This window comes from Gallinula chloropus, assembly GCF_964237585.1.
Source record: "Gallinula chloropus genome assembly, chromosome: 1".
Taxonomy (NCBI): Eukaryota; Metazoa; Chordata; class Aves; order Gruiformes; family Rallidae; genus Gallinula; species Gallinula chloropus.
In genome coordinates, this window is record NC_140085.1 from 43,576,112 (window position 1) to 43,602,039 (window position 25,928).

A 25,928-nucleotide genomic window follows, 5' to 3' on the forward strand; every position below is an offset into this window, starting at 1 on the left:
CTGTTTAGGTATCTGTTAATCACTATTAGACCACACAAATTGTTAGCAGTAAGCCATTGCAGTCTAAATTCTGGCCTCAAAACAAACCAGTATACACACAAAGTTTTCTGTGGAAATCTGAATCAATGAAAACTGATGCAGCTGGTCCGCTCTTGCTGTACATATGCATGAAAACTCTGCAAGCAGAACCAGACCATATATTTTGTAATTGTAGTACTAGTTAACTATAAAAAGATAGATGAAACCTCAGATTTTTCCATTCAGAATCCAAGTGTTGGTTTCAAACACCCTGGGATCCAATTCTGTCACTTTGTTCACGCGGCAAGATAAATGGGATATAGCTGCAGAGTTCCTTCCTCCCACTCCCTTTCAGCTACCTCAGTGTTTCTGGAGGGCAGCCAAAGTGGCAGCTCCTGCCTTAATTCACAGATGGCTCCAAAGAGTGGTTCTGGGAGAGAAAGCTGAAGAGTTGGGTGACCTTCCAAGACAGCCCAGCATCACAGATCTGTGCATATCCTCACCGACAGGTATGACAGGGCTCTTTGTTGTCACCCTTGGTTTTCCAGGCAAGGACTCTGATGGCAAGTCCAAACTTCACTGTTTATTGAGGAAAATAGGATGGTTTGTATTGCCCCTCGTCTTCCATACTTGTTTTTCCACTTTTCCTCTAAAGAGAAGGGTTGCAGCCATTGGAGGCCTGGGACATCCCTGTCAATTGTAGTTTGAAGATAGAGAGTGATAGAAGGAGGGGACAGCTAGATCCTGGTCCTATTCAAGTATCTTCTGCCTGTACAGCCTTTAGGGGTCCTTGTAGCAGGACATGAAACAGAGCACTCCTGAGCTTGCCCTAACACAAGTTATTAGCTGAACTGTGTTCAGGCACACAGAGACCAAAAACACACTGCCTGAAGCAGAGCTGGTGCTGTCTGTCAGTGATGTGGTCTTTGACCCTGACAAGGCACATGGCTGCTTGCATGCTTTGGTTTCCCCTTCTGACAGCTGTAATAAAAATCCTTCCCCAATATCACTATAATGTGTTAAGACATCAGTGTTTGCAGCTATCCGCTTTGCTCCTCTGACAGGATTTTATTACTCAGCAGCAGGAATGACAGACTCAGACAAGCACCTGCATCTCAGCTACTCTAGTGCAAAATTTAATATATTACATCCTTGGTGGAAAAAGCAAGCACAGCAGTGTGAACTTAATGAACAGCTGAGACACAGGTATATGTGAATGAGAGACAGGGTAGATAGGGACACTAATATCTCAAGTCATGCCATCATGCTTCAGTGAAAGGTATCTGTTAAACAGCTACTATCCATATGTATCCATATTTATCCAGAATAAATAGGATACACAAAATTATAACTCAAATATTCCATCAGAAGGTCCCTAACTTATCCACCTTCCAAAAGCATTTTTCTGAAATAATTTTTTGGGTTTATTTTCTGTTGAAAACATTCTTTTTGCACAGTTTCATTAACTATACAAAGTTGCATATGATGTCATGGTGACTGTACATTCATTTTACGTTACGTCTACACGACTAGTTTAAGGACTGCTAAGACAGACCCAAAATGGGTTTTCCAGTCTTCCACTGGACACCCACATTGCCATTTGCAAAGCAGAAAAAGTATGATAATTCAGTAAATGATCTTCTGTTACAGCAATAATGAATGCTACGTGAAATAGTCTAAAACTAAGCTCAATTATAGTAATTCAGGAACGTACCAGGTCCAGGGGTTATACAGAAATCCAGCCAATCTGGAGCAGGGAACCTGTGTTCAAACAGGAGGCACACAAAATGTTGTGGTGAAGATAAGGAATCCACTTCGTTTGTGGGACATCTATAGCCGATGATTTGCTCTTGGGCTCAGTCACTGTACATCTACTTTCCACCCACACAGGTAGGAAGACTAAGACACTGTCCCACACTGGGGAAGTGAGAGACTACTTACTTAGGGAACCACCCCTTGGCAAGTTCTCATTTCTTTCTTTTTTTTTCCTTGTTTTTTTTTTTTTTTTCCTTCACTTCAATAACTTGTAAGCCTTTAGAAATCTGAGTTCTGAAGATGCAGCTCTTTTCTCTTTTCCAGTACCTGAAGGGCCCTACGGGAAAGCTGGGGAAGGACTGTTTGTAAGGGCAGATAGCAACAGGACAAGTGATGGTTGTTTTAAACTAGAGCAGGGTAGGTTTAGATTAGACATTAGGAAGAAGTTCTTCACTATGAGGGTGGTGAGACACTGGAACAGGTTGCCCAGAGAGGTGGGGGAGGCCCCATCTCTAGAGACATTCTAAGTCAGGCTTGATGAAGTTACTGAATATAGTTAAAGGTGTCCCTGCTTACTACAGGGGCTGTGGACTAGATGACCCTTAAAGGTCCATTCCAACCTAACACATTCTATGATTCTATGATTTCTCCTTTATTTTGCATTGAGTTTTGATAGGGAATGGACCAAGCAGAGTGCAGAGGAGCGCAGAGTCTTTATTAAAAAACTGAAGATCAGGTTTCTTTACTGGAAGATATTAGACATCACAGGAATTTTTGGCATTTGAGCAGATTGAAGACTTTATTTTAATTTTGGTTTTGCTTTTTACTACCCAACCTATTTTAATTGGCAATAAATTAATCTTCCATAAGTCTGGTTTGCCCATGATGGTAACTGGAAAGTAATGTCCCTTCCTAGACTTTATTCTACCCATAAGGGTCTCCTGTACTATTGAGGAGGAGGAGTAAGAGAGCAGCCAAGTGGGTGTCTGACAGCTGGCCAAGGTCAATCCACTAAAGGATGCAACATTAAAAATAGCCTGTAGAAAAAGGAGTTCCTGCCCTCCTTGCATGGGCTTTCTCATCCTCTTGTTCAATGTAAGGTTATCACTTTCCTCCACAGTCACCACCACCTTCTTTGACTACTGCTAAGGATTTTTTTCCCAGCAGTGACCAGTATCCAACACTCAGGCTTCTTTTTGTCTCTCTGATTATTTTAGGAGTTAACTTCTCATGTTTTCTTAACTTCTTCCTTGTTTTCAGCTTCTGTAGTTTCCCCTGCCTGACCCAAGCTTATGTTGAAATAATTACAGAGTCCTCTAATGCCTGGACTCTGCCTAATAATTAACTGATTTAGATGTGTGTATTAATTATTTATCAGTCACCCAGAAGGAAGGGAGGAGTCAATTGCTTCATTGAGTCTTCCTTTGACAGATGGAATGACTATCTTCCTCTACTGCCTATGTAAAAATACTACTCTTGGATTATTTCTATTATAATTCTGTTTCATTACAAGTCATTGCTGGGTTTACACATGAGTTGTGAAATAAATAATTTTACAAGCAGAGAAGCCAACAGACCAGGACACAAGGCAAACCAGTATCTGGTCAGGAGGCTCAGATTCTAACGTCACTTCAGCTTTTCCCTCCAAGAAGTGATCATGGATAAATTTTAGTGAATAGATAGCTTAATTTATGCCTTCAGGACTTTTTAAATTTAGTTTGGGGTTTCTCTGGATTTAGTCTTGATTTTTCACAGTTAAATTCATTTTTTTCAAGTTGTGCCACAGCTTTTTGATAGTTTCTGATATTGTTTTCTCGCTACTTTATTTATAAATCTGAAAGCAAAATAAAAAGCTTCTGCTTTTCCAACTGATGCTTTTTCCCATCATATCTTCCCTCTTTATTAAGAACTTTTGTACTTTGTAGAGAAATGAGCTGGCGCTCAAGGAAGACAGTAGTTCACACAACAGTGAGCTCTAGGGGAAGTCCTAAAGGCTCACACCTTCCAGGCAAGTCTGCCTGAAACAGTTCCCAAAGCAGGCATGTTTTAACAAGTACACCTGTGATTAAGCTGAATTGTGAAATCAGAAGTACACAGAACTTGAAGGCCCTTGACAGATTTCAAACTTTATTCGGAAAGGTAAGCAAACACAAGTAGGTGCAAAATCCTGCTAGAATTTCTTGAGGCCCAGCCCTGTATAAAAGGAAGAGATGCAGCCTTGCTGAAATCAGCGATCAGTTGCCTTTGTCTCCAGCCACAGGGCATTGTGGTGTGTAACTGGAGGGGTTCAAGATGGCATGGGGACTCCAGCAGCACACATTGTCCTCTGAGGTGGTGTATTGGATGCCTGTGTCCAGGTGCTGGCAGCAGGGGTGTCCTCTGTGAGAAGAGGTCAGAACAATTGTGCGGGTGGCTGTCAGCCAGTCAAGGTCAACCCACCACGTGTGGACAGAGAGCAGTTAATCCATTTCTGAGAGGGACTGGCCATTGTCTCCAAAGCCATACACCTGCCCCCCAGAACATCGAGGGCTGTAGGTCATGTTCTTCCTTTTCTACTGTTTTTTCCCAGCACAGACCTCACAAGGATAACCCTTCCACATTAAGGACTACAACATATGGCTTGAGTTTTCCATCATAGAGATGTCCTAACTCACCATAGAAACAGACTATCTACCCTTACAGGCCATGCTTGCCAAAGCATTAATGGTGTCACTGCTATGAGAAAAGGTAGATGAAAAAAGTTTTCCTCTCTCCAAAGACGTCCTCCCACTTCACCCTGGAATGTGTGTTACCAGACACAGCAGACAGTTCAGTCTAGTTCTTTTCAGATGGCTTCAGTGAAAAATCAGTGATAAGCTAATCTAACAATCTTCCAAGATGTCTTGAAGTTGGAGCTCTTCTGAAAGACACTTATCTCTTTCCTATAGTATAGCTTATACAAGACTCTTTCCTCCTTCTCTTCTCCAGAATCCAGCCCAGTGGCACCAAACGTTGTGAAAAACCAGGTAATAGTAAAAGAGCAATGGTAAAAAATGGAGGAAGCTGGACAAATTCATAGACTATAACTACACAGAGTTATTAAATCAAAGACACCACTTCTGGCAGAGGAAGTCCCTGGGTTTCAATGCTGGAGAAGCAGAAAACATCTGCAGAAAGTACTCTGTGTGCTCACTATTCTCATGCCACTGCCAGCTCCTGAGCTGGGTGGTCTAGTGAAGCTGTTCTTACGTATCACCACTGTTGAACAAGATATGTTTCAAATGTTTTTGAATCTAGAAAAAAGTTTGTAAGAAAGCTGTCTTGTACAAACTAAATCCTTTGTAATAGCCTTCCTCTCTTCTAGCTATCAGTTTCATGACTATTATGTCAATTTTCAGTTGTCGCATTTGTGTAACTTACTTTGAAGGGAGAATTAATAAAGCAAGTCCAGTTGTTTCTCCTGGCAACTAATTTTCGCAGAGAAAATGTGCCTTTCTAACACAGCATTTTTGTGCAGATGAAATGCCAGCATTCTTTGATGTTTTGAAAAACATTTGGGAAAAATATTACAGAAGAGAAGTCACCTCTGCTAGTTACATGCCAGTTTTCTTTTTGTTTTCCAGCTCAGGATTGAATGATTCAGGAGGAAAAGCTTCAAGAGAGCATTTAATTTACTTCTCTGACTGCATAATAAAAATGTGACATGCAGGAATGATGGGTAGAAAATATTTTTGGCCTGGTTAAATAGTTGATTCTAACTATCTTTCCCCTGTGTCATTATCCTATGACATGGACCAAGATCAGAAAAGTTATCATTTTTCTCATGTGATAAATGCAATTATGTCAAAATGATATCTTTTTTGTTCTTTAACTACTAACAGAACATACACAGTCATAACAAAGCATTACAGAAGAATGAAAATGTAATTTTTTACTTTTTTTAATCATTTTACCATTGTACTTCTACTCTTTCCTAGATTTTCATAACATTTGCTAATTTACTCCACACTCAGATTGTTCGATGAGAAGATTTAGTGTCTTTATTAATTACAGAAGGATTCAAAACACTGAATGTTTTCAGGCTTCTGAAATTCATTGAGATGACCATAAACACACTCAGACTGAAACAGTACATTAGCACAGTGCTTCTAATGACTTCATATATATCTTTTTTTTTTCCCCTTTTTGTACAAATTTCATAGCTACCCCAAAGATACTTGGAAAGGGAGGGCTGCTAGGAAAATTACCTTATCTCTGTTAGGATGTTGTTTGCACTGGCACATTGAATCACACTAGGTTATGAGCTCAAAAACTTGCATTCATTGCCATGTCACTGCAAAGAATTTTGTGATCAGTTTGGACAAGGACCTATCATGCTTAGTAACTCCATCAGCTGTTCATGGCTAAACCACATAAATTAGCATTACTCAACATAATTATCTACATGCATAAATTAACATTAGAGGGATGCTAAACCTTAATCCACCCTATCTCATTTTTGATATGACATCTGAACCAAGTGATGCATTTTGAAAAGACTTTTCAAGACCATTTATTTAGCGACATACATTATCAGTTCTGTACAATTCTGCATGGTTTTCTCAAGAGAAAAAATGACAAGACACAGCTTAGCCTTCTCAAGATGTAGCTTCAACAAAACATATGTACTAAAGATCCTTCAGAGAGACTAGTAGCTTCAAGGTATAGTTTCCTAACAAATAAGTTACTATTTATCTTTTTTGTGATGTCCTTTCTTTGCCAATAATAGTTAATCTGATGGCAGATTGTGATGTCCTTTCTTTGCCAATAATAATTAATCTGAAGGCAGTTTTTAGTAGTCTTTCTAATAGCTAGATACAGTAATAGTAATAACCTCTACAGCCTCACCTTAGACCCTTAACACTATAGCTGTTAATAAATGACAGCAATAACAAGTAGAATTATTATTGCTGCCAAGCATAAGGTTCTTTTTTTATATGTAATTTATCTCTTTCTGCTATTATATCTTTTAGATTACACAGTAGCAAGGTTATAAAAACCATAAATATCAGACTAGGAAAAGCCATAGCAGCATTAAGTTAATCCATGACTATTCTGTCTGAGGAACTGACAGAGCTGGACCTTTGGGATCATCAAATCTGCTGTTTGTTGTGAGCTGCATGATCATATGGATTCCATAGGCCAGGATCCACAGTAAAATTATAGATGTCACCAAGCCCATCCAGATTCCAGGAGCGAAGAAACCTGTACAGTCACTTGCATAAGAAAACTGGTTGTTTTCAACATTGAAGCCTTGAACCTGAAAATGAAAATAGGTAGATAGATAAATGCAACTAAGTGTGGAGAGTAGGCCCTAATTCCAAGATACATGTGGTAATTACAAAAAACCTCCACCTGTAAATTACTACTCACTCTCTGCCCATTAAAAAAGAGCCAAATCCTCTGCATAAAAATATGCCACATACCCTTTTCACCCAGGAAATTAAAGATGCATAATTCATATATTTGGCAAGAGGTACATTTCCCACTTCAGAAATTTATGTTACTTTTAAAAGTGACAAGCAGAACTCCTGAAACCTACTTTAAAGTCTAATGAAGATGACCTTTTTGGCTGAGTGTTCGTGAAAATTCAAGGAAAAAAGACTTGTGAAAACTTTCTTCCACTCTCCTTAGACAACAGATACTCAAAACAGGAGAGGGGGCTTGATTTTTTGAGTTGTGAGATTTGTGTCTATTAACATATGAAACCTATATAAGCTTTTCCAGCAGTTGGAAAAATCGGTCTTCCATGTCTAGATTCTCAAGGTCTGCAGCTGTCTGAGCTCCTACCATACTATTTCCCTCAGAAAAAAAATCAACTAATTTGAGGATCTAATGTCTGCCTAGCCACCTTTTTTCCAAAAATTTATCAACAAACTGAATGACTTTGAGACCACTATCCTTCTAAAAATTTTGTTAAAGCCAAAGTATTAAAAAACTTTAAAGAACAACAGTCTTCCCTCTACACACGTATACATAATGACATAAGCAGTGATTCATTCAGAAGGAAGGGAATCTAACTGGTGGAAGAAAATGAGGGAAGGAAATAACTGCTCTGTGGCTTTGAGTCTTTCTTAAATAATTTTATAAAGAAAGATAGAGACTGAGAATCTCATGTATTTAGAGATTATTTGAAATGGGTGTGTAAGGACAAAGGTCATAAATCCACCAGTAAAGCAACAACACCTTAAAACTGACCTGTTTATACCAAATATTATAGAATAAAAAAAAAAAAGATTAATTAAATCGTTTCCCTCACTAGGCAATAAACAAGGAAGTAAAAGATCATGGATTTCTACTTTTCTAGGTTCCCACCCCATGATTACTCTCTGCTTTATGATAAACTAAATTAAAAGCTTCATGATAATAAAAAAGCTTGAACTTCCTAGTAAAGGTATTTGTACAAACATTGACGAAATCAGTTTGTGCCTTGCATACTGTGCTCCACCAGCAAGCATTCTCTGAGTTCACTCATGGCTCAGGGATGTAAAGGTAATTTGTACATAGTATGAGTGTTAAGACCAATGTCTCTACCTTCAAGAATGATGATTAATAAAACAATTATTGTATGCAGAACTAAGGGCTATTTAAGTACTATGGAGGTAAGGTCAACTTAGGCAATTTAAACTCTTCTGGGCCTCTTGGAAGAATCTTTCCAAGTCAGATCCTGGTAGCTAACTTGCAAACGCTGCTGCTTTCACTATAGGCAGTCAGACTTCTGATTAAAGCAGGATTAGTGAAAATAAGCTTTTGGGTTGGATAGCTGTTTGCACAGTTTTAGAGAACAGGGGTGATTACCAAAGCCTTCCCTTGTTAAGCCACTTCTCTGACAACAGACAAGAATGTGAACAGGAGTCATGAAATGTCTGAAAGACTTATTTACAATAAAAAGAGAAAGCAGGTGATGATTTGCGTCATTCATTTTCAAAAAAAATGGTTTGAAAATTTGGAAAACAAGACACATTTGTTACCACATTTGCAAGAACTTAACAGGTATATTTGGATTAGAAAGGTTTTAACACTTCTGATTTAGAGCCAGAAATATTGAATTTTATTCTGTCAATCCTACTGTGGATTTTTTTGAAGCAGGATTATGCTTATTGAACCTTTGTGGTGAAAGCTTTAATTGTACATTATTTAAATGCTATGTCTACTCTTAGGTGGGAGATGAAGTATATGCAGGGTTCTTTTATTGCTTTACTGAAGCTTTATCATTCCTGTGGGGGTGTTAGATCCCAGGTGGGCGAGAAAAATGTGATTCCTAACAGCATTTCTACCTATAGAAAAGTTAAAATACCTGCATGTGGTTCTCTACTTTTTATGAATGTAAAAGCCTGCATACAGGCTTCTGTACTGTGGAAGTTTTAATTTTACTGTTTGGACCATCGCCATTTGTCTTGGTTATACTAAACTACAATTACAGTTAATTAAAAAAAAAAAAATGGAATTTTCCCATCATTTGACTTTTGACAAACCCTTCTATAAGACTTTTCATTTTCATGGCTAACTGTACACTGAACATCTAATTTGTTTTGAACTTAGAAATATTTTAGCCAAAATAAATCATAATATTCTTGATTTTCATGTTTTTTGGCAGTTTTCCTTGGGAGCAAAGGTGGTTCTAAACCATTATGACACATACTAAAAGAAAACCAGTGTTTTTGGTAGTGGTTTCCTCTTTAATGTCAGGCAGATCTGAGATCCTCAAAAGGATAAAGGCTACTGTGGTAGAACCAGAGCAGTTTTGGTGTTGTGTACAGCTGTGAGCGGTGACATCCTAGACTGTGAGCACACTTAGAGAACATCCCACGGAGGTTCTTTAGGTGGTAGTGACTGACCTAGCTCCAGAACTAAAGTAAAGAGCTGCATCAGTTCAGCCTTGCCTTGGAACAAGCTACTCAAGGCTTCACTCTGCAGGTGCTGTGTCCCTCTAATACAGTCCTACCCAACACTGCAAAGTGCAGTTGGACCAGCTTGATTGACATTGGATCCTTGTTTAGAATTCATTGCATCACAATGACATGAAAATCATGTTCCTTAGTTTCAGCAACAGGATTCTGTGCTGGCTGCAACCACCAACCACATCCCATGTGCTTTTTTTCCCCATGCCACAGCATTTGGGGTTTTCTAAACCTCATTCTAGAGCAAAGGCTGATACTGATTGTACTACGTATCAGTGGAAGACATCTGGAAAGGTGTCATCTAGTCCAGATAGACACAAGCCCAGACTGTTGACTTTCTGTTTTCACACACAACAGAGAAGATCAGAACAGGACTTTGCAGGTTGTGTCCCATGTTTAGGACTTGATCAGATAAAAAGGCCTTTCTCAAGAGGAACCAGAAGTTCTGTTGTTTGAACAGTGGAAGCACCTGATGCTCCAAATCAATATGGAAGGTGTGAAACCTACTACTGCTACTCTTGACCAAGAACTCAATGAAAGGAGGCCTACAAGCATGGAGCCAGGCCCATGTGTAGTGTGGTTTAAATATGTTGCTGTGTTTCTCCCAAGTCAAGATCAGTGTTCATAAAAATAAAGATGCAATCCTCTACACCTCACATCTGTACTCTGCACAGATACACAGAAAATCTATGCTTCATAGAAAAGAAGAGAAGGGAAGGGAAGGGAAGGGAAGGGAAGGGAAGGGAAGGGAAGGGAAGGGAAGGGAAGGGAAGGGAAGGGAAGGGAAGGGAAGGGAAGGGAAGGGAAGGGAAGGGAAGGGAAGGGAAGGGAAGGGAAGGGAAGGGAAGGGAAGGGAAGGGAAGGGAAGGGAAGGGAAGGGAAGGGAAGGGAAGGGAAGGGAAGGGAAGGGAAGGGAAGGGAAGGGAAGGGAAGGGAAGGGAAGGGAAGGGAAGGGAAGGGAAGGGAAGGAAAAAGCCAACTGCTTTCCTTCTGGGCCATGCAGGACTTGGTATTGCTCCCAACCCATGTCCATGTCAAACCCTCCATTAAATCTAATTGCAGCGGGCTTTGTTTCTGCCTGTAGGAGGACAGACAGTCTGTGTCACTAACAGTAACCACACTAAGCTGGGCTTTCCTAGATAAACAAAGTGCAAAGAAATCAAATAAAAACAAAGTAAGTGGCATAAAGCCACCCACCTAAGAAGCCCATGTTTCCAATAGCAGCCCAATTTATTAAACAAGCATGGGGACTTAGTCATTCTTTGCCTGATTAAGCACATTTAGTTTTATTGGGTTTTCTTTTCTGCGGACAGCTTCAGAGTTTTTTGTTTTTCAAAGCTGTGCTTTCATGTTCTTATTGTTCAGCAACTGCCTCCTTTTTACCCCTTTATTGAATAGCTCACCTAGGGGGAACAGCTTTTCTTTTACATTTTCCCTCAGGCTGAAATGAAAGCAAGGGCATTATGAATGTGTGTCGTTCAGCACCTACAATAGCAAGTAATAGTTCTTGGAATTATCTCTGAAATGGCAATGTGTACTCACTTGCAACCTGGAAATGAAAACATCCCAGTTTTTTGCTTCATTGTTGGATGGAATCAACTTTGCAGGATAAAGATTGCTTGTTCCCACCAGCTGACAATGAAATGAATACTCTGCAGGAGCAGAGATGACAGAAACATTGAATTTAGCAAACTTTTCTCCGTCTTGTACAATCTCAACTGAATCTAAAGTGGACCAATTTCTAGCCGAGCCTCCATAGAACTTGTTGGTCATTAAAAACCTGGAAAGACAACAGAGGGGTGGGGGAGACAAGTCAAAATGACGGAAAGAAAAAGTTAATATCCAATTGATAAAGTACCAGCGGCAGATAAAGGTTCGCTATTGCTAGCTGCAAACATCACGGTTGGTATCTGAGCCTGGCCTCCCACGTCATTAGGATTGTTCATAAGTGAAGAGGCTCTGTGAATATGTTTTTACTGCTTCTTAGAGTTTCATCTCACAAGCACAGCTTTCCATAGCTGGGGCAGGCAAGGAGCAAACGCAATTTCATTCTGCAAGGGCCTCTGCCTGTGCAGTATTTCACCGGTTACTAACAGTTTACAATCAGTCGAGCAGAACCTGAAAGGCTGTCACTGTCAGTCGACCTGCAGTGTCTCTCAATAAACATTTCATGTGATTTTTTTGAAAATTGCTTTCATGATGGGTACGGGCATGATAACCATTCTGATATATCATTGCAATTCTTCCTTGGCTCAGATGCCTAAATGGCAATTTCCTTTGCAAATGTTTGAATTTGCAGTAGAAGTCAGTGGGGTTTTTTTTCTCACTGGAGGGTGGACAGGGGTCGTCAACCCTAGTTTCTCAGTTCGTAGTGAGTTAGGTGCAAATAAACATTTTCTCATTTTGAAAAGATCTGTTGGTGTGGTATTGCAGCAGTTTCCAGTAGTTTATCATCATGGGATTTATATATATGTTACTGCCACCTCAGTCTGAACACCTCCCAAATGTTCTGAATCAGAAATAGTTGAGAACATGCAGAAGTACATCCTGATCCTTCACACAACAGGACTACGGCCAAGTCTTTGCCACTTTTTACCCAGTTACTTTTAGGTACTCAAGTTATCTCAAAAGGAAATGATAAACTTTTCTCCTTATATTATGTTCCTAAATACTTTAACCCTACTTGGTCTAAGTATACATTGCTCTGTATAATTTGCTGAAGATTTTTCTTTTTGCTTAACCACAAAAAATGTAAAAGAGAAATCTTTTAGCAGTGAGACTTGCCACAAAATAAAATATTCTAATATGTTTATACACAATGGGTAACACTGTATGTGGATTTTAAAATTTGGGGTAATACTTAAATGCAACTATGACAGGTTTAAAAAATAAGCAGTAATCTGTAAAGGTGGCACAATATTGAATATTTTGTTATATAGATGTTACATGTACATATAGAGAGAATATTCTCTGTTGTAGAATGTTGCTTGTTTGTTCAAATCTGCTGCTTTCAGTAGCATATCATCTACACAACATAGAGCCTAAACTCAACAGAAACAACAGTCTGTAGGAGTAGCACACAAAATATGTCAGGCTAGGTTACCACAGTAATTGAGCCTTTTCCTTTCTTTTTTCTTTTTTTTTTAAATAATAATATGTGGGTTTTGATTCACATTACTTCATAATTCTCAAGAGTTTAAAAATGTTCAGAAAGAATCCCAGAAGAAGTGTCATTCAGGTGAGAAAAAGATGTTTTTTCTCATGGCATTCCTTAGATGTTGAGCCTAACTAGCGCTTTCCATACAACATTCAGCTGCAAGCATCAGTGAAAAAGAAGAAAGAAAAAAAATTAACCTAGCACACATTCACAAAAAAAATATGGAAAATGTTCTATTGTTATAGTGATAAAGCTACAAAATTAACAAGTATTAATTGCTAGAAGAAAGGAATCTTTTTCTGAAACACAGCACAATCTGAATAGAATTTTCATGGTGTCTCAGTGGCGATGTTACAGGCTGAACTAGCTGAAGGCCAGTTATAAGCACAGAGAAGTTTATTTAAATGTTTGTGCTAACCACAGGTGCAGGGTGTGCTCTGTACATTTGCTGAGAAGATATGTGGTAAACAAGGAAATTCTTTGGAGCTTTACCATATGAACAAACAAGTTTTATAAGGCTATATGTGTAAGTACAGTCTAAAGTGACCTCCAAGAGAACACTGTCTCTTCATGTCGCACCAAAGACTAACATTTTATGTTACTTGCAGATCTATGAGAATTAAGGTTCTAATTAGTGAACTAGTTGAGACTGGTTAACTTCATAATACAGGCTTTTATCCTTAGCATTTTTCCAAACAACTGACAGTGAACCGCCTCCACCAGACACAGGCTTAACTGATAACTGACACAACTATCATGCCAGAGGGAGGAGAGACAGCAAGGATTTTATATGGAGAACTGAAAGTACCTTTTCTTTCACAGGTCGTTCTGTCTTGGTGTTAAGCACCAGAGCAAATACAGGAATCTTTCACACAGACATGTATTCATGTATTGTGGCACAAACAATGTCTGGTCATAGGCCAGACTCCCTTCATGCCAGATAAACCATAAGACCGCTACCACCTGTTACCCATTGCCATCTCACATGGCTATTCATTGCAAGGAGGTGTTTCTGAAAAGGAAATCAGCTGGAATTAGCACTGTTTCAGAGATTTAAAGTGAAACACAGCTCTTAAGGAAAAGACTTTAAAACATGGCTCTTTGTTCAATTCTATTCTGTATATGCTATGAGCAACAACAGCAGTGAAGTACTTGCCAGTGTAAGTGGGGAAAATACTATTGCTCTGTACTTCCATCCACTTTGACACCTTTTCCCAAAGAAGATGACAGAGAGGTGCTTAAACAGCTGGATATCAGCAGCTGCTGAGAGAGCTGAGATGATGCTTCTTCCAGCACAAACTACTGCTTACTGCTCCTACCCCCTGCAGCAGTACTTTACTTTTCTAAAAGTTCACCTCTCAGTGGAAAGTGCAGGAGGATGAATGAGACTGGAACCGGTGCTGTGAAAAGCCAAAATCTCACTAGAGAGAGGGAAAAAATAGTAGCTGTTTGCATAGATTGAAGCAGGTATTGCAGCTGGTAGTAAGAGGTGGGATATGACTAGCTGATCAGCATAAGGTGGTAGGCTAGTGGTAGTAAGGCCAGACTCAGGATCCAGCTCATGATATTAAAGTTAGAGCCTCTTTTATTCACAAATAAATCAAGGTATTTGAATGTGGTCCTCTCTGGTGTCACTTTCTGTCTTCCAGGGATGCTCTCCTACACCTAATAAATGGCCTTTACAGGGGAAAAATGCAGTCACGGCTCTCAACTCTGTTCCTTCCCACCTCTTGCCCTGCTTGTGTCCTGTTTATTGAGGCATACTCTAATCTTGCTGAGGAGTCATCTTGAACAAGAAATGTAATCAAAATGAACTGAACCAGAAGGGGAAAAGAGAGGTTGAAATGCATCTCTGTGGATTTTAGAAGCTCTTGACGAAAGACATGCTGAGATAAACAAGGTGAATAAAGTGTTCCTGAATCATGAAAAGATCAATGGATTGTTCTGTTTCTGTTGGGTATATCTTATTATTTGTATTGTATGCCATGTAATATTGCATTATGGTAGCCAAAAGAGACCTAAAATGACACAATAGTCTCTTAAATCAACAGATAATCCAGCCAAGCACTGATGTAGCTGCTTGTTCACTCCCCATCCACAAGAAGATGGGAGGGGGAAGGGGAGAATAGAAAGCAAAAATGAGGAAACTTGTTGAGATAAAGACAGCCTAATAAGTGAAGGAAACAGGGAAAAAGGTGACACGGAAGTAATCACTCTTTACCTCCCCCAGGCAGGCCAACACACAGTAAATGCCCAAGCAATGTCTACCCTGGAAGCCACCCTCTTATCCCTCTATTCCATTTCTTCTCAGCATCTGCATCACATGTGAAAAATATTTCATTTAAATATTTTTGTGTCTAAATGCCCTGAGGGGCTATTGAAAACTTGGATCATTCCTAGCTCAATGGAATAAATCCAATTCTCCTGCAAAACACAGCCAGCTTATTCTATTTAAATTACTCGCTGGGGCATGACAGCAGCCAGGGCTTCACCTATTCTCTTTTCAAGTCCTCACATATTGTGGAGACCAAGTTTCTTATCCCAACTTCAAGGACAGTTTATGCATTTTGGTATTTAGTTATAATGTACTTAAGTAGAAGCACAGGTCAAGAGAAACTTTGTGAGTATTTCTGCCTTTACTACAGGAGGTTTAAAGGATGTAAAAAAATATTGCAGAAAAAGATAGAAAACATGAACCATTCACCTTTTGTACTAATGTTCTCCTTTAATTTACACTCAGTCTGTCTGCAGAGTTACTTCAAATTTCCTCTCTTCAGAGGAACCTCAGATTCACAACCACATTAATGTTTTCTCCCAATAAATAATTAAAAGGAGATTTTAAAAAACAGATGACTAAACATAAATCTGAATAATCCTCATTAAGTCCATATGCAAGCACTAACATTACATTTGATCTTCCTATGCCTGCTGCAGCAATCAAAATCTAAGACAAATGTTTCAACTGCCAAAGCATTTTGTTTCTATAGTAGCATCCTAAGGTTAACAATTTGCTGTTGTATAGTTGAGCAAAAGCTACTTTAAAGAAAACAACCCCTCTAAGATCTATCAATTAGCACAGTAGCTAGTTTAGCAGCACAGTGTCATGCTCCATAGGATTTTCAGGTGCTTTATGATTCATAGTATTTTCTTGGAACTGTAATTTTACTAGAAAGCATGGTATTATGCTGAGGATGGTCACATTCAGGACAAATGTAGGAAGCAACCAGATTCATTCATTCAGAAAGAGATTACAGGAGAGTAGCTAAGACTGGCACTGGTACAAGCAAAGACGCAAATTGGGAATGCAGGGCACTAATTTGGTGTGTCTGTACAAGAGTGAGACAGGAGCAGCAGAGAGCAGACAGAAAAGCACCAGGGTAGCACCAGAGAAAGTGATATTTTGTGATTTGGAGTGAAAGACACAACTTGGGCAGAGTCTTGGTTTGAGAACAGGATTTTTGGATGGGATTAAAGGAAAGTTCCTGCAGTTCCCTGGGGTATTCAGGGAAATGTCCTGTTTGTAATTTACAGTACTGAAACCTAGAAAAGCTTGACTCAATAACCAAGGATGGGTCTCAAGGATCTTATACACAGCTAACTGCAATAGTAAAAAAAGTAAAAATACTACACTAACAGCAATCTTATCTGTACATTATGTTCTGCCACAAAGCTCTAGTTGCTTCGGGGGGAGGGGAGATGTTAAATAATAAAGCATATTTGGGGTTTTGCCACCTATCATGGCCTCTGATAATGACTACAAGCATCTCTATACATTCCAAACACAACTCCAAACACATCACTGACTCTCTTCAACACAAAGGGGGGTCCTTTTATCTACATGTAGAATGTCCTTTTATCTTGTGTAAATAATTATATTTATTCATTTGTGCTTATCATCTTGGTGCTATGTGCTTCTTTTGCTTTTCTACTAAAATGATGTTCAAGTTCTGATCGTCTTCTACATTTTTTCCTTAAATTTCCTCTCTTTAGTTTCCTTGGATTTCAGTTTCCCTTATTTGAGACATCAAAAGCATTTCAGATGGCAAAAGTCATTTGTCCAAGCAAACATCCAGTTCATCACCTGATGTATGCCAATTTAATCTAGTGGAAGTTCCCTTACCCAAGTGCTTTCCAAATAAATTTAAGGAACTAACTGAGGTACCAGAGTGAAAAGAGCGGGCCACATTTTCTTTGCCAGAGCTTGAGAAAACAATTTTAACTGCTGTTCCTGCTGCTGAGGAGAGAACTGATGTTTCTGGACCAGCAGCTGTATGGCAGCTTTAAAAAGCAGCAGATCCCTTCCCCATCCCTAGAATCCACCAGCAAGAGCAACAGCTGCAAACTCTTCTTTTAACTTTTCATCCCAAATCTCACCATTCCCTAAGTTTTCTTCCCTCTTCTCATGGTAGGAGAAATGTGGTCTTGTCATTGTCCATAGAGCAGAAAAATTATGACACTTTGCACCCCTCAGTAGCCACAAGCTAGCTATGACAGAGTACACTGTAATCTGCATCATGACTAAATACACCCCTGGTCATGCAAGTAGACTTCAGTCCCTAGAATTGTTTACAAATCACAGGTAGATTTCACTGAGACAGGACTGCTGCCTGATCATAGAATCATAGAACGGCATGGGTTGGAAGGGACCCCAAGGATCATAGAGTTCCAACCCCCCTGCCACAGACAGGGACACCAACCTCAGGCCTGGATCTACACAAGGTTGCCCAGGGCCCCATCCAATCTGGCCTTGAACACCTCCAGGGACAGGACATCCACGACCTCCCTGGGCAGCCTGTTCCAGCACCTCACCACTCTCTCTGTAAAAAAACTTCCCCCTAATATCTAATTTAAACTTTCCTTCCTTTAGCTTCAATCTATTTCCCCTTGTTCTGCTATTGTCTACTTTTTTAAAAACTTGATTCCCCTCCTGTTTGTATGCTCCCTTCAGGTACTGGAAGGCTGCAGTGAGGTCCTCCTACAGCCTACTGATCCGATTAGCAGAACAAGATGTTGCAAACTACCTTACAGAGTGGTTGTTTGCCTACACCCCGTTTCAGAACTTTACCTGAACATATTAATATATTGTCTGTAAAGACTGTATTCTGGTTCTCCTGTGTAGAAACTCCTCAGAACAGAAAGCAATGTTCTCACATAACTTCTCTTTTTTTTTTTCTTCTCCTAATTTATAAACAGGCTTTGTACATCACAAAGATCTATTTAAGAATAAATCATAAGTTACCTTATCTCCAGGCTGCTGATTCCATTCACTGGCTTTGTGTATTTTAATGACAGTCTAAGAATAAGAAACAGATTTTTAATGTTAGAGTAGTCAGCTTTAATTAGATCATTGTGACATTTCAATCGGAGGGAATATTCTAAATCAATAGGCAATTACAAAAGTCATATAGCAAAGGTTCAGTACGCAGGAAAATATGACAAAATATTTCTAGAGAGTTTTGTTTTGGTTTTGTGGGTTGTTTTTTTTTTTTACCCAAGAGCAGGTGCTTCAAAGTAAAGGAAAACAGAGATCATGTTTCATTAATGTACTTCCAGCTGAATTACTGGCAATACTCCTCTTCAAGGGAATTTTATGATGAAATTATGAACTTATTAATGGCAGTGGAGATTTCTGTGACTGTGAGACTGGGCACCGGGAAACCAGTTTGGTCCAAATATAAACAAACAAGGAAATAAGGCATGTAAGAGGGAAAAAAATTGTGACCGTAAGGGGCTGCATCTGAACAGTTCTTATTGTCTTGACTCAACCTTTTTCTTTTAAGAGTATCCAATTTTGTATTTTTCATTTTGGATGGCTTAGAAGAAGAACATTAAATTAGTATTAACTCGACATTGAGCCATTTCTGATTAGTTTTCAGAATCACCTGTATTACAGTATGAAATTTCTTGTGCTACTCACGTTGTGTTGATGTCTGAGCACTCAGAGGATGAAGTATCCACGCTTTGCGTTACAAACGTTTGATTTGTTAAATCTATAAAGACTGAACTGTTGGCTTTAAGGCTGAAATTGCTAGCGTAAAAAAGGATGCATGTATCATTTCCAGTGGTCACAGCCAGGGGAGTGTATGATAAATCGTCTTCTTCCTCAGTGGCCATTAACTGTCGTCTTAACTCCCCTGCCACAGCAGTTCTTCGAGAAATCTGCAATAGCAGCACATTCACAATTCATGTCTTTTGTAAGAGATAATATCACCTCACACCTTCACCATTCTGTGCCATGAGTACCCATCCTTCTTAAATTCTCAATCAACCTCTCACTATTTATTATTGTCTATCTATTTAAGTGGCAGCACGGAGGCTAACGAGGTGGTATTAAGCTAAGTCCCCATAGTGGTCAGGTGTCCACATGTGAAAACAAACACCACCGATATTAGGCAAATGAATGTAAAACCATGTTGTTAATCCTGCCTTAAGACAGTATCCATCATTAGTGCTAACATGTAACAGAATATTTTATTTTTCCACAAAATAATACACTGAAAGAAATCTTTTTTTTCTGCTATAAAAATCACAAGGAAACTTCAAATTGTCAGTTCAGTGACCACCTTCTTAGAAACAATAACATGTTTTGCACTTTGAATTTTAACAGGCATGAAAGCAGGCTACTTAACTACAGCAGTGTTATATTTAGACTCTTCTGATGGCTTCTGGAAAAGATCTATGCTAATTTGGCTGATGTGGTGAACTCCTACAAGAGACTACACTGCATATATGCATTTGCTTTTAGGAGGTTTCCAGGGATTTCTTTTAATAGATAATGCTTTTTAACAAATGTGCCCAGGGCATCCTTGGTAGAACAGCCCCATTGATAACAACAGTCAAAGCTAGCTGACCTTATCAGACAATAACTTAATCCTGTTGTTCACATCTGACTCTTCACTTTGTACTCAGTTCATATCTCGGCTATTCCATGTGTTTTTAAGACCCATATCAGTTTTGTAACTTTGTATTCTACAAGTGGCCTCTGCCCTTGGATAACTTTGGGATAGAAGAAATGAGAGGCATCACAGGGGTTACCAGAACTACAATTATGTGGAGCTACAGCCTGGAACCACTTTTAACAAGTTTAAAGACAGGTAAGGACCATTTTCCAGTCTGGAAGGCAGGCTATAATATCGCTTTATAACCTGCCTGTGGAGAGGAGCCCCAGAAGGTTTTGTCACCTTAACTGCAGCTCTCTACATGCTATGGGCCATCTGTTATTTACGATGCAGCTTCGCAGATACCACATTCTACAGATAAAGCGGAATGGGCTGAGTTAAAAACCTTTGACTAAACGTTCAAATGAAGATTGCAATCTTCCTCTCCCATGCATGCATACTTTATGAATTTCTTTTTAATCCAGGGTAGTGCCTTTTCAAATACATCAGAACATGTATTATTTTAAATGAATACCATTTTCTTTATAAGAAGAGTGTAAAACAAAAGAAAATATCCAACTTTTGATATAAAACTTTTAATCTTCCCTTAGGCTCTCCTGAAATGTAATCATTTTATTTCAAACTGAGAGGAAGAGCTGAAGTCTAAATTATATCCTGTCTAACAATTGACTTCACTATGTGGGCCCAGCATATCATCTAAAGAGGGCTTTAAAAACCACCTGCTAATAGCTAAAAACAAGGTTACATTGGAGACTGTGATTGGGCTAACTTGGGAGACTGGGTTTAAGTATCTTAAAATAAAAAAGAAGAAAGCTATTAGAATATAATCATGAGACTAGAGCTTTATTTCTATTGCTCTGCTTCCAGTACTTTGTCTTGAGGCCCTCGCATAAAGATTCGCTTGCATCTCCGAAATAGCACACAACCAAAGGAGTGTTTGCCTGTAAAGAAGGGATGCCAGGGACTAAGAAAATCACTAGTGTCCTGTGATTAAACCTGTTTTAACATATTTACCCATGCTGAAGAAAGGAGGCAATGCCTCTTGCTTTGTTTAGGTCACATGTGTGGCTGAAAATACAGTTGTGGACTGTGCAGGCCAGAGTGTCCTTACTGTAAGCAGGCAGGATGACTACACCAAATGGGAGCCTGAAAGCATCATCTCATCTGGAGAAATGGCCCTCAAACCATAATCAGCCTGTGTATTCATCCCTTCAGCTCGAAGACGAATTTCTGTAAGTTACCCATGGGTGAGGTGATTCAGCACATTCAAAATCAGAATGCATTACCTCATGGAGATTCAAGAAAATTTAGTCTTGAGTCTGCAAGGAGGATCTCTGAAACATCCCAGCCTGCAATGCACTGGAGACCTGAAGACAGCAATCACTGCTTCCAGGTGACCTGCAGTGGGAAGCTGGGAGCTCCCCCAGTGCATCCCTGTCTCTCTGCTTCTGGCATGTTGTCTTATTCTTTTGTTGCTGCACAAACATGAGCTTACTGAATTAAAATAATTCCCCATGTGCCATATATCTCACACTAAGCCATAAATTACACGACACTTCCTTGAGAAGTTGATTGTATTTACACCGAATTCTTGTAAATCAAATTAATCCATCATGGCAATGTAGTCAATCATTAAACCATATTTAATTCTATTTTTAGTGCCCTCTTCACCTTTTCCTAATACCTGAAAGGTACCTATAAGAAAGCTGGGGAAGAATTGTTCATGAGTGTATGTAGCAATAGGACAAGGGACAACAGTTTTAAACTAGAAAAGAGGACATTTAGGTTGGATATTAGGAAAAAAATTCTTCAATATGAGGTTGGTAGATCACTGGAATAGGTTAACCAGGGAGGTAGTGGAGGCCCCATCCCTGAAGATATTCAAGGTGAGGCTTGATGGGGCTATGAACGACCTGATCCAGTGAAGATATCCTTGCTTACTGCAGGGGACTGTAGGTTGGACTAGATGACCTTTAAAGGTCTCTCCCAACATAACACATTTTATGATTCTAATCTGAACCATGCGATGTGTGAGTCACTGTCTTATTCCTTTGGGTTTATCAATTACATTTTTGATCTCAGATCTGCACTGAACAATCACAAGACCCAACTAAATAAGATACAGAAAAGAAAGGGTGCAATTTGCATTGTCCTAGACAAGAACTGAACACTGTAATCACCAACTGAACCTGCAATAGAAGGCAAAATTCTTCCCTTTGATCGGTTCTGCAAGCCTCCTAATTCAGAATCATCTCTCTTGGAAAGGAGAAAGACAGCTGATCTGGCAACATTTTGATGCACCAACATACTGATCTTTTTTCAAAGCAAACAGACCTTAGATCCAAATTATTCATTTGTTTTGGTGTTGTTGCTGGGTTTTTGTTGGCTGCTGCAGAATAGAACGGCTAGTGACAAGACAAAAAAGATTTGTGGCCATTTTATATATTTTAAATTACAAACAAATATAAATTCAATGGTTGCAAACATAGAAGAAAAATACAAAATACTGGGAAAATAAAGTTTTCATTGGCTAAAATTGTGAATGGTAATGAATGATAGAAGCAGGCTACATTTCACACATTCCAACGTGGGATTTTTGTAGATCAGTTCAACAGATGGTATTGCCTTCTTTTTTCAGTCTTGTGCTTCTTCACTTTTTTTATTGCTATGTTTAGGTGTGCACCTCAACATGCTCATTGATCCCTTCCATTTCCTATGGTGTGGATCTATGACCACATCCTCTCTGTAGAGTTGTTGATCTTAATGTAGCAGCTAGAGGAAGGGCTCCTTGTACTTCCAAGGGGAGAGACAAGGAGGAGGAAGGGTACACTCCCTTTTTCTTCTATCTTAGCCTAGTGTCATGTTGGTACTCTGGGTCTCAGTGTGTTCTCTGTGTATACCCTAGTTCACAGACTCACAGAATCACAGAATGTGATAAAAAAAAGAAAGAAAAGAAAAACTATTAATAAAAGAAGGAAAAAAATATTAGTTGTTAATATCACACTTTATAAATGCAGAAGAGAGCCTAAAAATATGTAGGGAATTCATATACAAGGCAAAAGCTCAAAATACATTGCAAAGGAGGATGTCAAAAAATCTCCCTGGTCAGTTATGAATTTGAAGGGCTGACTGATGAGGTATAACATAGCAGCAGTAAATCTTTTGATGGGATACCAAGTACAATTCCACGTACACTTAAATTTTCTCAATTCACTTTAACAGGGATCTTTAAAGTCTACTTTTGCAAAATATCATTAAAAATGTTATGCCAGGAGGCTGCCATGTGCTGAGCACAGGGGTGCTGCTCCCAGCAGCAATGACAAACCACACTACTTGGTGGGGTTTGGTTGTGGGACATCAGAAGCCACTCAGCATCCATGTCCTGGACAAATAATCACATTTCTGAAATTACAGTTTCCTTCCCATGCAAACAGGTCAGTTTTCCTCCATATTTTTTAAATGATGTAGCATTATGGCCTTACTATGGACAGCATCACCACCACCTCTGCTTAATACATCATTTTTTCTGAAAAACGCTATACCACAGATTTGTGATGCAGGCAATGGCTGTTTGTATCTCACTGCTCAAGGTCAAAAATTTGAAAGGCACATATCAGAATTTGGTGTAACCACAAAGATGTTCTTTGCAGTTTTAAGTTTATAAACTCACATGTAGAGCAAGCAGAAACCCTGAGATACACCAGGGGGGTGTGCTGCCATCCAGAGGGATCTCCACAGGGTGAACAAGTGGGCTGACAGGGCCCTCACGCAGTTCAACAAGGGGAAGTGCAAAGTCCTGCCTTTGGGGAGGAATGACCCCAGGCACCAGTAAACACTGGAGGCCAACTGGCTGGAAAGCAGCTTTACAGAAAAGGACCTGAGGATTGTGGAGGACACCAAATTGAACATGAACCGTCAATGTGGCAAAGAAGTCTAATGGTATCCCAGGCTGCATTAGATGAAATATTGCCAGAAGGTCAAGGGTGGGTGATCCTTCCCCTTTGTTCAACACTGGTATGGTAAGGCCATACCTGGAGTGCTGGGTCCAGTGGTGGGCTCCTCAGTACAAAAGAGACATGAACATACTGTAGAGACTTCAACAAAGAGCCACAAGAATAAGGAAGGGTCTGAAGCATTTCCCCTATGTGGAAATGATGAGAGAGCTAAGACTCTTCAGTCTGGAGAAGGCTCAGGACGGGGATCTCATGAATGTGTACAGTTACCAGAAGGGAGATTGTAAAGACAGAGACAGACTTTTCAGTGATGCGCAGTGAAAGGACCAGAGACAAACAGGAGATTCTCTCTGAACATCTGGAAACACTTTTTCTACTGTGTGGGTGCCTGAGCACTGTACAGGTTACCCAAAGAAGTTGTGAGGTCTCCATCCTCAGAAGTGTTCAAATCCAACTGTACCTGATAGTGGTCAACTGGTTCTAGGTGACCCTGCTTGAGCAAGGAGATTGGACTAGATGACCGCCAGAGGTCAATTCCAACCTCAATTATTCTGTGATTTTGTGTGGTTTTGTCCTACATTGTGTACAGATCTAGACCTCAGCATGACCTGAGTAGGATGCAGAATCATCACAGTGTTTAAAGCCTAGATTCCTAGTTTTCAATTGAAAAGTTATAGAAGCCCATTCTTGTAGGATGTATTTTCCTGCCTACTAAGTGACTTGCACATATTTTACCTACTACTTTTTCCAAGCCCTATTGTTCGAATTAACTTATCAGTAGAAAATGTGAACCATGTGAGATACTGTCTGTCCATCACCTACAAAGATATGAAATTAGGCATAATACTGAAAAAAACCCTACTGCTTTGGAGCAGCACAGAATTTTGAGTAACTTAAAATTCAAAACTCAAATGCTGGCTTTGATGCAGCAACTACAGTCTTTTGTGTTGTGTTGTGAAGGATCTTACCTACCTGTAAATAATTTTAACTTTCATTCTTTAAAACTGAGGGAGACAAAAATTCTGCTCTACTGCAACTGAACCCAGGCGATATTTAAACATTTTCCACCGGGAATGTTTGTAGGGTGACCTATTTATTATACTTCAGAAACACCCAAATATTTCCTGTGGAGATGCTTAGCTTATCAGGAATTACCAGAAGTTCATTTGAATACGCCTTTCTTGCTCATTTACCTATCTTAAAGGTGGTAAGTTATCATGACTTCAAGGTAATTTTTCAAATTTGAAATTTCTGTTCATACTAAATCACCTGAAATTTTGTAATTTGCATATAATACAGTAAAACTTACATATCTAAAGACTTCACAAATCCCAAGTAATTGCACTTGCAGGTCTTAGCAGAACCAGAATTCAATTTCTGAATTTGTTCTTTCCTTCCACATTAAGTCTCTTCAATGCAAAAGCATCAGGTAAAACTATGATACAGCTCTCAAGACCAAAAAAAAAAAAAAACCCCAAAAAACCAACAACCCAAAACCAAACAGGTAAAAATGTGGATTGAGTAGATTCAGGAAAATTTAGAAACCTCATTTAGAATAATCAATTTCTGTATGTATGTATAAACCACAATAAGCTCGATGGATTGTGAGAGCCGAGACCTTATATTTTTTACTCAGCAATATTTCCTGTCAACATTAATGAATTTTTTTCCTAAGTAGAAACTTTAAACTGACCAGAATCTCCAGTCTATGCAGAAAAAGCAAACAGATATGTAATGTACTTCTCTTCAGTGATACACAAAATAGAAAATTTGTTCTAAGTTACAAGGAAAGAGAGAAACATGCTTTAAAATAAAGATCGTCTGTTTCCAAATCCATGCATAATTGAACTATGGAAATACTTGGCAGAACTGTGAACTTGGATACCTGTATGGCTCACATACATATGTGCACTGACACATACATATATACAGAAAGTGTAGAGTGGAAGTATACTCAGAAGTGGAGAGTTTCTGAGAAATCGCATTCTTTTCCCTGCTGACCTCATGGATCTATAGGTAGATCCAGATGGAGAGCGCAGATCTGAGGGCATTTACAAGAGGACCCAGAGAAGTGGTCATACTTGAAAACACAAGCAAAATGCTTTCAAAGCAGGATTAAGTTTGCATTGCTGAATCTGGAATGGACTCCTCATCAAAAAAAAAAAAAAAAGAAAAAAGAAAAAAAAGAAAAGAAACTTCTAGAAAACAGTCTCCTCCTTAACACTAT

General features: G+C 39.2%; 1 protein-coding gene across 1 annotated transcript in view; it reads right to left on the bottom strand.

The window, feature by feature from the left end:
• Nucleotides 1-6,841: 6,841 nt before the first annotated feature.
• Nucleotides 6,842-25,928, bottom strand: part of ATP6AP1 (ATPase H+ transporting accessory protein 1) — a gene marked incomplete at both ends in the record, with an annotated part of 53,929 nt that continues 34,842 nt past the window's right edge. The window contains 4 exons of the mRNA XM_084267123.1: nt 6,842-7,051; nt 11,235-11,472; nt 18,089-18,142; nt 18,767-19,008. Coding sequence (XP_084123249.1) covers nt 6,842-7,051; nt 11,235-11,472; nt 18,089-18,142; nt 18,767-19,008 — 744 coding nt within the window. The remainder of the gene's footprint in view (nt 7,052-11,234; nt 11,473-18,088; nt 18,143-18,766; nt 19,009-25,928) is intronic.